At 36.7% G+C, this 13890-nt stretch overlaps 1 protein-coding gene and 1 pseudogene across 2 annotated transcripts in view; one reads left to right on the plus strand and one right to left on the minus strand.

The window, feature by feature from the left end:
- Lnpk (lunapark, ER junction formation factor) overlaps positions 1-13890 on the plus strand; it is a 76597-nt gene that overhangs the window by 43173 nt on the left and 19534 nt on the right. For both annotated transcript variants that reach the window (XM_060390435.1, XM_060390436.1), the window contains exon 9: positions 5670-5867. In XM_060390435.1, coding sequence (XP_060246418.1) covers positions 5670-5867 — 198 coding nt within the window. The remainder of the gene's footprint in view (positions 1-5669; positions 5868-13890) is intronic.
- Positions 922-1835, minus strand: LOC110556590 (ribosome biogenesis protein NSA2 homolog; annotated as a pseudogene).

Here is a 13890-nt window from a genome sequence, read left to right on the forward strand (position 1 = left end):
AGGCCCTTGCCATCAATTTGTAGAGAGCAACTTAAAGTGTTGGCAACAGATTGAGTTGTTTGGGGTTTCTCATAGGACCCCTTTGGCCAACAACTCAACTTAAAAAAATGTAACCCATTTCTGGAACTTGAAGCTTCATTTGGTGATGAGATGTCCAGTTGGGGCTCTGTTTCCTCCACTATTTGACAGTTTCATTTAGATTGCCTTCATACATGTTTTAGGAAGCTTCTACTGTTTCTATACACTACCACTTAAGTGGCCCATAATTTTAGCTGTCTTTCCTCATATTCCCTCCTTTTTCCATCTCTCTTTCCCTCCCCTTCCCCACTTAATCCTCCTGTTACATCCCCCTTCCCCAACCATCTATAACTATTCTATTTCCTTTTCCTAGGGGCCTATGTATCTGTCTTCCTAGTCCTTTATACCTAACCTCTGTGGTCCTACAGATTATAGCTTAGTTATCACTGACTTACAACTCTGTCTCTCTTGGGTTATGTCACTCAGGATAATTTTTCTAGTTCTATTAATTTACGTGGGAATTTAATAATTTTTTAAAGAGCTGGGTAATATTCCATATTTTAAGTGTACCACATTTTCTTTATCCATTTGTTGAGGGATATCTGTGTTTCCAATTTCTGGCAATGAACATGGTTGAGTAAGTATGTGTATGGAAAAATGTCTCTGTACTTTGGGTATTTGCCATGAGTGGTATAGATGGATCTTGAGTTGATTGAGTCCCATATCCCTGAGGAACCTTGCCTCACTAATTTCCATAATGGCCATGCAAGTCTGCAGTCTCATTAGCAGTGCCAAAGTGTTCCCTTACTGCATATCCTCACTAGCATGAGCTCTCACTTGTTTTATTTCTCTTAGCCATTGTGACGGGTGTTAAGATTTTTTAACAAACCAACTGGGCAATTTTTATTTTTCTTTACAATTTAATAAATATGTCCTGTTGACTGCAAGTGGGATAAGGCTGCTTGGTGGTTCAGAAAGGTCACAGCGATGGTATATAGTCTTCAGTAGTGACTGGAGTGACTTGTATGAAGTCACTGTAAACCAGCAAGACCACATTTTATGCACCCATTCAGAATTGTTGGTAATGTGGGCACACTCTTCCCCAAATAACCTTGATCCTTATGTCACAAGGCCCAACCCACTCACATCAACTTCAATGACTGTACCTTTGGTGATCACATCCAGAACTGTATATAGTGGGGATAATGGAGTTTTTTCACAACAAGTATTGTCAGGCAAGAGATGACAGCTTTCAGCTCAGGGCGTGTGACACGGTCGTTTTTGAAGTACAGCCCCATTGGCGTAATGGAGCTTTCATATTTAGGTGGTCCTCTTGTAAACTGTCACCAACAAAGCAGACTTTACAAGCCATCCTCTTCCACACCTTCTTTTCTTTTTCTTCTTCGAATAACTGTGAGTACTTCTGTTTCTCTTCGGGTAGGAACTTTGGGTTAGAGGGCCTTCCCATTTCCCTGCCTTCTGGTTTTGTCTCTGCTTAGTCATACTGAACAATCCCTTGCTCTAGACTGTCCCTCTTTGTCGAGCAGAGACAGGCCTGTTCCTTGTGGTGTCTCCTCCTCACCCTTTCTGTTTCTCTTTTTATGCAGCATAGTAGTCTTTCCATCTGTCATTTCTCAGCATGGTGCTGTTCATGGTAGAACTTAGTCTTCAGGTCAGTTTTGCTATTTTACTTTATTTTTTGTCTTTGAACGTTCATGGGCCTCCTGACTTAACTTTCTTATTTTCTTTTTCTCATGGTAATCTAAACAATATCCATATCGTTTATGGTGTAATTCAGTATATTCATTTTGTGGCATAATCACAGCTGTGGAGCAGCTGTCCGCAACCTCTCAGTGCTAAAAACCTTAATTTCTAGGTCTCACTGGCCCAGGAGCCTACTTCACTCAGGCCAGAATGAGAAAAGTGAAAACTTTTTTTTTTTTTAAGCTTGGAGATTAAATAGAGCAGAGAACAAAGCTGAGACATAAATCCTCTAGAGGATATCATCTACTATAGATAAAAGAGGAGGACATGCACCAAACAAAGTTATGGCAGTGGAAGTGAAGAGAAGGACGAGAGCAGTGGGTTTCAACCCCTTTGTAGGTTCAATGACCCTTTAAGAGGGATCACATATTAGAAATTGTGCATATCAGATATTTACATTACAGTTCATCACAATAGCAAAGTTATAGTTTTGAAGTAACAATGAAAACAGTTTTATGATTGGGGGGGTCACCACAACACAAAGAACTGGATTAAAGGGTCATTAGGAACATTGAGAACCACTGAACCCGAGAGAGAGAACTCAAGAGTAGATTGACATGGTTTGATGTTGATTAAATTTGGAAAGTAGGGGATGGGAGAAGTTTTATCTACCAGGGCTCTTGAGAGACATTACAAAAATAATGTCTGGTAGTATAATGTCTACGACATGGTACCTTTGCATGTGAGACTCTGTAAGCAACTGTGTGCTTGCACAGTCTTAACTCCTTTTGCTAAGGAGATACTTCCACAAATCTATGGCTTCCATGGGCTGGGAGTTGGTATTGAAGCCAGCATTGAAAATTTCTAGGTCAGCTGGTTGTGGTGGCGCACATTTGTAATCCCAGCACATTTGTAATCCCAGCACTCTGTAATTCCAGGCAGAGGCAGGTGGATCTCTTTGAGTTCAAGGCCAGCCAGGTCTATAAAGTGAGTCCAGGACAGCCAAAGTTACACAGAGAAACTGTGTCTCCAAAACAAAACAAAACAAAACAAAACAAACAAAAAGGGAAAAAAGGAAAGAAAAAAATCTAGGTAAATTAAAAAAAAAATAAATTCTCGTTATTTTCATTATAGAATATTCATCTCAAGTTAATTAACAGAAAGCTACAGGTATAGATTTTAATTTTTAAAATAAAGTTAGATTTTCACTAAAGAAACTCAGATAACTTATGAAACATTTAGTGTGAATATCTGTATTTTATTATTTTATTTAGTTTGTATGAGTGGTTAGGCTGTATGTTTATCTGTGTCCCACATGTGTGCCTGGTGCTAGAAGAGGCCAGAAGAGAGCAGTAGACCCCTGGAACTGGATTTACAGGCTGCTGTGAACTTCCATATGGGTGTTGGGAATCAAACCCAGGTCCCATGGAGAACCACCCCTGCTCCCAACCACTGAGCCAGCTCTCCAGTCCCCTAAGATCTGTATTTTTAAGGTGTAGAGAGATTTCTTAGTCGTGAAGAACACTTGTTCTTACAGAGGACCTGGGCTCTGTTCCCAGCACCCACCTGGTTGCTCAAAACCATTTATAACTTCATTTCCAGGGGATCTGATGAGGACACCAGGAATGTACATGGTAGACATACATACATGAAGACAAAACATTTACATATAAAATAAATAATTTAAAAATTTGTGTTTTTAATCCTATGTATATGAGTATTTTTTTGCATCTGTGTAAGTGTGCTGCTTACCTTCCTGGTGTCTGTGGAGGACCAAACAAGGTGCTGAATACCCTAGAACGGAGGTTACAGACAGTTGTAAGCTACCATGTGGGGGCTAGGAACTGAACCTATATATTGTGCAAGAGCAGCAAATGCTGTTAACTGCTGAGCCATCTTTCCACTCCCTGTAAAAAGTAATCACTCTGGGAACTAGATTGCTTAAGGGTGCTTGGCTTATTCTTTTAGTTTTTACTTTTTCTAGTGTTAGGGATTGAATTCAGGGCTTTGCATGTCCTTGGCAGTTGTTTCACTACCAAACTAAAGCCTCAGCCCTTGATTTTTTGACCCTGGACTGGGTCTCCCTTGGAGCCTTGGCTGACTTTGAGTTTATCCCCACATTTGCCTCTTTATCACTGGAATTGCATGTGTATTACTATATCTGGCTTATATTGCTTAGTTTTTGGTTATTGTAATTCATGAAACCTATTTATTAACACTAATACTAATAACTATTGCTTATTAAGTACTTTGCAAGTACTCTGGCTAAACTCTTTTTGTTGATTTTTTTTCATTTAATCTTTACAGTAACCATAACCATTAACTATTTTCATTATGAGGAAGTGAAATTAAGAGATATCGATTTTGAAAAAGCTGCGTGCATATGAAGTAAACAATAGAGCTAAAATTAAGGAAGTTCAAATATAGTCTTATGATAACATGATATTTTATAATTTTAAACTTTATTTCCTTCTCTTTGTTTATTCTAACATAGTAGTTTGATTCTGTTGGCTTAATTTTGAATTAAAAACTAGTATATTTTTATTAATATTTATAATATAAATTTATTAATATTTATAATTAAAAACTAGTATATATTCTCAGACTTGGTGACTGACTTTTGTTGACTGTGATCTCAATAGCAGTCCGCCTGCCTCTGACTCCTGAGCTCTAGGATTGCATGTGTGGGCCACCATGCCTTACTTGACTGTGATTATTAGTGAAAGTATTAAGCTATTCTTTTGTCATGAGTTTACTTCAAGGCTGAAGATGTAGCGCATTGGTAGAGTGTCTGCCTAGCACATGTGAAGTCCTAGGCTTGATGATGCCTGCCGCTAATTTCACTTATTTGAGAGATGGATGCTTGAGGGTCAGAAGTTCCAGGTCATTCTCCATTACATAGGGAGTTTGAAGTCATCCTGTGATAAATGTACCTCGTCTAAACAAACAAAAAATTGAAAACTGTCAGGTAGAATCCAAATCCAAAGTGTCTTATGTACTTGTACTGTATAGGCCAATCATTTTTTTAGTTTCAGCCCAGTAATTTAGGCTGGAGAGATTGGCAGTTTAGTATGATATGTAGAATTAAAAGATTACAAAGGGTTTCTTTACTTGTTCTCTAACACTAAGTGTAAAAGAAATGTTAGACTTTCATTTATGGTATCTGGTAGGGATCATGAAATATTCTGTGTAACCAGCTAATAAATGGCCTTTAGAGCCATACAGTCCTTTTTGCAACTCTGCAACTGTTTGAAAGTAGCTATAGACAATTTGTAAATGAGAGAGAGAAGCTATTATCCAACAAAACTACAAAACCAAGAAACAATTTAAATTTGGCACATTTCTCTGTTACAGAGAATCTTGTAATTTCTAAAAGCTAAGGTTCATGTGTGGCAAAACATTATATATACAAAATGGAAGTTTTCCTTCTCTGAATGTATTGACACAAGTAAATTTACCATAAGGTAACCCTAATATGAAGAAATAGATACCTAAATAGTGAAGTATATTTTAATAGCATTTTATGAGTACTTGAATTTTTTATTATTCCAGAATATACATGTATATATTTCCTTAATAAAATTACTATTTTTAGTCTTAACAGTAAATCTACTGTTGAAGTTTCAACAATTATGATGTTCTCTTTTCCATATCATAGGAAGTCTTATTATAAAAAGATGTAACACATAACTGGGTGCTGATTTTTTTATATTGAATTTATTTTTAAAATGTCAGTAGATAGAAAAATCAAATTTTATTGTATAAACGTACAGGTGAATTAGGGCTTCATAAAGAGTCCTATTTTCAGTGTTATGTAGAGTTCCCATTGTAAGTGGTTAGATACAGTGTCTTTTGGTGCCACAAAATTTTATTTGCCAACATCATTTATGGTTGTGGCTAATATGACATATTGGACATTAAGTCTAGAATATACTTACTATTTTCAGAGATTCGTCAGCGAACTGTAGCTCAGAGAAACCTTTCCCCAGCACCAGCAAGCTCTAATCAGGGCCCTCCACCACAAGTTCCAGTATCTCCTGGGCCATCAAAGGACGCATCAGCTCCCGGGGGACCGCCAGAAAGGACCGTAGCTCAAGCCTTACCCAGGCGCCTTGGATCTCCTGCTACTTCAGTTCCTGGAATGGGTAAACAAAGCACTTAATGTTATTTACAGTTTATATTGTTTTCTCTGGTTACCAATAAATGGGGCCATTTCAGACAGTATGGAAATGGCATTTCATTTGGAAATAGAGCAGTTATCTGATTAAGCAGGAGTTCCATATTCAATTAGCTATAACTCTTTACAGCTGGCACCTTGTGATACTGAAACCTATTTCTTGAGCTCATTTAACTGTTATGGCTTCTTTGTTTAAATGGCAATAAAACTTTGTAGCATTCTGTAGTCTACAGTATAGCATTATCTTTTTATATTCAATTCTTAGGATGGCTCCAGATTTATATGTGGTAGGGATAGAGGAGATCACTTTGGAAAGTACTCATATTCTTTGCTAATTCCTCATATAGACACTAAAACATGACAATTACCATATTTCAGGAAAAATAGTCAAAGATTGTAGTGCCTGATACTACTTTTGTAAATAGGAGCTAGTAGATTTTTTCCCCCTAAGTCATGGAACTGTAGTATTTTCTGATAGGTTCCTTTTAAGTTTTATTAAAAGTGTGATAGATCTGTAGATTTTATTCAGGGGTGTAACATATGGCCAGATACTTTGTATTTTTTTGAAGTGTGTTGGGGCATGGAAATTCACTCACTGCTCTAGCAGATGACATTATTCCATGTATATTTCCGTGACAGATTATTAAATAAGAATAAGCTATATTATTTATGGTATTTATCTAATTCATGTACTTTAGTATTTCATGGCTAATTACTACTATATAAATAGGTCTATAATGACTTTGAGGCTAGACCCTACTTTAATCAGGTAGGTGATTAGAGCATTTATGTAAATAAAAAACTCTAGCGTTATATTAGATTCTTGTTGTGTTCCCTTAATTATGCAACTAAGATTTTAGAAGACTAGGAAACTTAATCTACAAATTAATGGAACTGACTCAAATGAAATGTATAAAAATCTTACAGCATTTAAAATAATTTCAATGATACCTCAAAATTTTGTGTGTAATGATAAAGGTAGTCATATAGCTTGTGAAACTGAAAAGTTAAATGGATTGAAGAATAATTGATATGAGATTCCGTAATTTGTTAATTTGTTTTGGTTCTGTAAGGGATCTGGTGAGTGTCCCTGACTCTCTTGCCACGTAGCCCCTTACCTAATTGCAAGGACTCGACTCTACAGCATAGAGGGCTGCACAAGGAGCTGAAGCTTACGCTTCATGTGCATGTAAATAAAACACGTTTTGCTCAAGTTTCTAATAGCTTCTGTGGAAACACTGTTTATACTGTACTTTGCCAAAAAATGTGAACGAGTTAAATAATTTATCATAGAGATTAATAATTCATTTTTCTATTTTAACATATCTGCAAGAGAATCAATTTAATGTACATTACCACAGTGCTCCCATATGTTTGAAAATTAATAACCAGCAGGTACTTGATAATTTGCCAAACTGTGTAAAAATGCCCAGCACTCCAAAAATGATTGCTTTTGTTGTTTATTTGCTGTTGCCCATGCAGCATGAATATTAGATGCATTATTTTTAAAGTTACCAAGTTATTTAACCCAATTATTACCAAGTTGCAGGAAGGGTAAGTTACTTTAATGAAGTCTTTTGTTTCATGTATCCAGAATGCTCTGTGAATATGTTCACTTTAAATATGTAAAGTAAAATACTCCAGCAAGTTAAGTTGATGTAAATACTTTAAAAATCTTGGCTATTGTGAAAGGTATAGTTTCCCTAATTTACCTTGGTGTGACTAAGCAAGTAAAAGACCTATTTGAAAAAAAAACTTCAAGTCTCTGAAGAAAGAAATTGAAGAAGACATCAGAAGGTGGAAAGATCTCCCATGCTCATGGATTGGTAGGATTAACATACTGAAAATGGCCATCCTGCCAAAAGCAATCTACAGATTCAATGCAATGCCCATCAAAATACCAACACAATTCTTTGCAGACCTTGAAACAATAATTCTCAATTTCATATGGAAAAATGAAAAACCCAGAATTACTAAAACAATCCTGTACAACAACAGATCATCTGGAGGTATCTGCATTCCTGACCTCAAGCTGTACTACAGAGCAATAGTAATAAAAACTGCATGGTACTGGCATAGAAACAGAATGGTAGATCAATGGAATCAAATAGAAAATCTAGAAATAAACCCACACACCTATGGATACTTGATTTTTGACAAAGAGGCCAAAACCATACAATGGAAAAAAGATAGCATCTTCAACAAATGGTGTTGGTCCAACTGGGTGTCTACATGTAGAAAACGGCAAACAGACTATTATTTATCACCCTGTATAAAACTAAAGTCCACGTTGATCAAAGACTTCAACATAAAACCAGACACACTAAACCGCTTAGAAGAAAAAGTAGGGAAGAGCATTGAACTCATTGGCACAGGAGACAATTGATCATCAACTGAACTGATCACCAACAGCACAGGCTCTAAGAGCAACAATCAATAAATGGGACCTCAGGAAACTGAAAAGCTTCTGTAAAGCAAAGGAAACTGTTATCAGAACAAAACAAGAGCCTATGACTGGGAAAGGATCATCACCAACCCTATATCTGACAGAGGGCTAATATCCAGAATATATAAAGAACTCAAGAAGTTAAACACCAACAGATCAAGTAATCCAATTAAAAATGGGGTACAGGGCTAAACAGAGAATTCTCAATAGTGAGGAATATTGAATGGCAGAGAAACAAAGAAATTCTCAACGTCTCTAGTTATCAGGAAAATGCAAATCAAAACAACCCTGAGATTTCACTTTAACACCCATCAGACAGTTGAGATCGAAAACTCAAGTGACAACACATGCTGGAGAGGATGTGGAGAAAGGAGAACCCTCTCCCATTGTTGGTGGAAGTGTAAACTTGTACAACCACTTTGGAAATTGATCTGACACTTTCTCAGACAATTAGGAATAGTGCTACCTCAAGATCCAGCTATACCACTCCTAGGCATTTATCCAAACTATGCTCAAGTATACAACAAGGATATTTGCTCAGCCATGTTTGTAGCAGCTTTATTTATAATAGCCAGGATCTGTAAATAACCCAGATGTCCCTCAATGGAGGATTGGATACAGAAATTGTGGTAAATTTACACAATGGACTACTACTCAGCAATTAAAAACAAGGAAATCATGAAATTTGCAGGCAAATGGTGGGATCTAGAAAAGATCATCCTGAGTGAGGTATCCCAGAAGCAGAAAGACACACGTGGTATATACTCTTATAAGTATATAAGGATATTAGACATACAATATAGGATGAGCATACTAAAATCTGTACGCTTAAAAAAGCTAAGCAAGAATGAGGACCCTGGTTAATCTTTATTCAGAAAGGCAAATGGGATAGATGTTGGAAGAGGAAGAAAACAAGGAACAGGACAGGAACCTACCATAGAGGACCTCTGAAAAACTTTACCCAGCAGGTGATTGAAGCAGATGTTGAGTCTCATAGGCAAACTTTGGGCAGAGTGCAGGGAATCCGCAGAGTGCACAGAAATGTGAGATGAAAGACCTGGGGAGGAGACAGGAGCTCCATAAGGAGAGCAACAGAACCAAAAACTCTGGACACAAGGGTATATTCTGAGACTGATACTCCAACCAAGGACCATGCATGGAGATAATCTAGAACCTCTGCACAGATGTAGCCCATGCCAGCTCAGTCTCCAAGTGGGTTGCCTAGTAAGGGGAACACAGGCTGTCTCTGACTTGAACTCGGTGGCTGGCTCTTTGGTTACCTCCCCCTGAGGGGGGAAGCAGCCTTACTAGGTCACAGAGGAAGACAATGCAGCCAGTCCTGATGAGACCTGATTGGCTAGGGTCAGCTGGAAGGGGAGGAGGACCTCCCCTATCAGTGGACTAGGAGGAGCATGGGAGAAAAAGAGGAAGGGAAGGTGGGACTGGGAGGGGATTAGAAAGGGGGCTACAGCTGGGATACAAAGTGAATAAATCATAAGAAAAATAAATAACTGCTGTGTTAGCTACGAATACATTTTTTATGTTTGTTTGTTTTTTTTAAGTCAGCTAAATACTTTCTAATTTCTATTTTGACTTTGCTGTGCATCCTTAATTACTTAGATATCTATTACTGAATCTTAAATTTTTGGTTAGTTTTAATATTTTTTTTTCTGATGCTGATTCTAATTCTTTTATAGTCAGAAAATGTACTGCATTCTCTTTGGATCTGATTAAACATATTAAGACCTGTTTTATGACCCATTATATCATGTCTTTGTAACTGTTTTATGTGTGCTTGAAAAAAACGTATTTCCTATTGGGTAGAGCAGGTATAAAAGTACCTTAGGTAAAGCTGGTGTTCAAGTCTTCTCTTTTATTAATTTTATGCAGATTTAATTTTTGTTTATTTGTTTGTTTATTTTTTTGAGACAGTTTCTCTGTGTGTTTGGCTGTCCTGGACTCAGTTTATAGACAAGCTTTCCTTGTACTTACAATGATCTGCCTGCTTCTGCCTCCCCAAGTGATGGGATTACAGGCATGCACCACTGTATTCAGCTGTCATTTTCTTAATTAGTTATTGATGAGGAAGGCCCAACCCATTGTGCCTGATGCTATCCTTGAGGTGGTGGTCCTGGATTTTATAAGAAAGCAAGCTGAGCAAGCCATGGGAAGCAATGCAGCAAGCAGCACTCCTTCATGGCCTCTGCATCAGCTCCTGCCTCCAGGTTCCTGCCTTGTTCAAAAGTTCCTGTCCTGACTTCCTTTCATGATAAACAGCAACTTGGAAGTGTAAGCGAAATAAACCCTTTTCTTCACAACTTTGTATTTTGGTCATGGTGTTTCGTGAGAGCAATAGAAACTAATACAAGCTGATACCAGGAGTGCTGGGATTATAGGCATGTACCTGGCCAGATTTAATTTTTTTAAAATCAGTTATTGATAGAAAATGTTAAAACCTTCAACTATAATTTTATATTTGTCTATCGTTTCTTAAATTTTTGTTAGTTTTTGTTTTATTTGAAGCTCTGTTATAATGCACTTAAATGTTTGGTACATTGTTCTTCAAGAAAAAAACATCACATTTATTCATTTATGTTTGTGTGTGTGTGCATGTGTATGGAGGTCAGAGGACAACTTGAGATTAGGTTCTCCCTACCATGTGGGTTCCAGCGATTGAATTCAGGTCATCGGGCTTGGTGGTAAGCACCTTTATCCACTGTGCCATCTTCTTGGTCCATTGTTCTTGATAAGTTGATGCCTTTGTCATTGTGAACTTTGTAGTCATCCAAGGCTTCTTATGCTTAGTCTTAGCATTTATATATTTTTCTACCATTTTACTTAGTTTTTTATGTTTTTATTTAAAAACTTATACATGGCATACATTGAAGAGTTGCTTTTTTATCCAGTCTGACAGTCTGTTTCATCATGGGAGTATTTAGACCATATCAATTTGATATAGTGGTTATGTTTGGGTTTGAGTTTAAATATTCCATTTGAAGTAAACCCATTTCTCCTATGCATCTGCATCATTTGAACGGAACATTTTTATGACTACACTTAACCTTTTTTCACTGCCGTATTGTTTGTGACAATTATTTTGGCATGTGATTTTAGTGGTTGTTTTGAGGTTTAGAAAATATCTCTAATCACAGTTCAAGTGAAGTGATGCTATCTCACACAGCTTTAAAGATCTGACAAATATACTTACTTTTTTTTTTCTTTCTTGGTCTTCTGTTATTTAGTATTTAATTATTTTTAAAAAGTTTATTGGACTTTCAGATATTGTTGAGGATATTACTCTTACATTTCTCACTTTCTGTAGATAATCTGCTACTTTTCCTTTTTGCTTTCATTTTTACATTTCACTTCTACACATGTAAACCCACAATTAGTTCTTTACTCAGTTATGCGGTTTCACTGTGTAGGCTTGGAACTTGCTGTGCATGCAGAGTTCCACATACTTCTACTGCCCAGGTCCTGGTATGAGAGATACTCATACCAGGCTCAACAGCACATTTGTGAACCTAGCTCCCATGGATGATAAAAGAGGGCATTGGGTATTAAGGGACTGGAGCACCCTCATGCCATGATGGCTGTGAGCACCTGTTTGGGAGCTGGCAAACAAATGCAGTACCTCTGCAGGAGCTGCCAATGCTGACAGCCGATCCTCTGCCGCACCCAGATCCTGTTTTTTTTTTTTAAATCTATTGTCACTTTGTTTGGCCTCAAGGACTCTTAAAAATTATTCTTGTAATGTAGTTTGACCAGTGATGAATTCTTTGTTTTGAACATCTGGAAAAAGACCTCACTTTGCATTGCCTTCATTTAAAAAAAGATATTTATGCTGGATACAGATTCATGCTGATGGTTTTCATTTTCAGAATGTTAACGATAAGTTTTATTTTAGCTTGCACCTGATGAAGTCTGTTGTTGTTCTTATTTCATTTTTGCTATAATGTACTCCTTTTGGCTTACTTTAAGCAGTTTGATCATTGTTGGGTGTGTGTGTGCAAAATTATATGTCTTGTGTTTAGAATTTGTTAACATTCTTTGATACGTGGTTTTTAAACTTTCAAACTTAGAAAAATTACGTATTTCTTCAGTTATGTCTATATTTTCTTTTCTCTAGAGAACTGTTCATTTGACTGTTTGAAATTGTTCTACAACTTATTAATTTTTAGCCTTTTTTGTTTTATTTGTATGGTTTCTATTGTTATGTCTTCAAGTACACCAAAATCTAATTTTTTGTATAATGTCTAAGTATTTGTTTATTCCATCTGTGGACTTTTTTATCCTACACATTGTAGACTTCATCTGTGAAATTTAGTTTTGGAATTCCCATGTCTTTACTTAACATACTTCATATTTCCATTAGGTTTCCGTTAGATCTTCGCAAACATGTGGAAAATAGACATAGATATAATGTTCAGTGTTTTTACCTACCATTTCAGTCATATCTGAAACTATTTTTATTTTTTCTTATCTGTTGTATGTTTGTATTTTTACGTGACTAGTATTTTTCAAATGCCAGACATTTTCAGTATTACCTTACTTGGTGTCCCCCCCCCCTTTTTTAGATTTTCTAGTCTAGCCCTTAGAAATAGACAGTCACTGACTGTATGTGAATACTGTTTCCTTTAATCTTCTGAAGGAGATTTTTTTTTTTTTTAATTCTCAAATAGTTTTCTCAGATGCATGAGCTGGGCAATAATCTGGTGAGTGTTTTGATAGGCACTCTGTAGATGTTAAGTTTTTTTTTTTTCATCATGTCATCTCTTTTTTTTTTTTTTTTTTTTTTGGCACTGTCATGTGAATTTGAGCTGCATTGGCTTTCCTTAGAGTTCCAGTGCTGTGTTCTCAGTTTTGGGAGACAGCTCTAGCTCTTCTGTGCTTAGCCTTATACCTCTGCTTACAAATTGTCTGTAAGCCAAAGGGTGGGGTAGTTGTAGGGTTTGTCTTGATGTTTAGTTTCTAAGGGAAATTTAACCTATATTGCTTGGTTCACATGTTAATTCTTAATACACTTCATATATTTCTCACAGTCTTTTGAAAAGGTTAACCTGATTTGTTACAATAAGTCCAAAGTGGAAGTCTTCAAATTATTACCATAGGCTTTCAGGAGTAGGATATTTTAAAAATTAGTTTGTGCAAAGCTCAACAGAGTTTCATATTGTAATGAATTCTGTTGGTGGTTCTAATGTAGTATGTATGTACTAGATTTTTATAGCATGGTAGTTTTAATGAAAATATGCTGTACAGAGATTCATATTATAAGAGTGTTTTCTCACTTTGTTAAAGCTTTTAAATGTTCTAATGTTGATAATCCTGTGGCTAGTCCTACAGGATTATCATCATGGATTGCTGCAGCCATGAATCATCTGAAGGAATGGGCAGGCATGGGAGCGTTAGCAGGCCTTCTGGTGTTGGTCTCCTTGGTTTGCCTGTGGTATATATGCAAGATTAGAGTCTCACAACAGCGTAATGCAGCCATGACCATTCAGGCCTTTACAGCCATTGAAGCAGTACAGTCTCCCCAAGCATGGTT

Source organism: Meriones unguiculatus, chromosome 8, assembly GCF_030254825.1.
Source record: "Meriones unguiculatus strain TT.TT164.6M chromosome 8, Bangor_MerUng_6.1, whole genome shotgun sequence".
NCBI lineage: Eukaryota > Metazoa > Chordata > Mammalia > Rodentia > Muridae > Meriones > Meriones unguiculatus.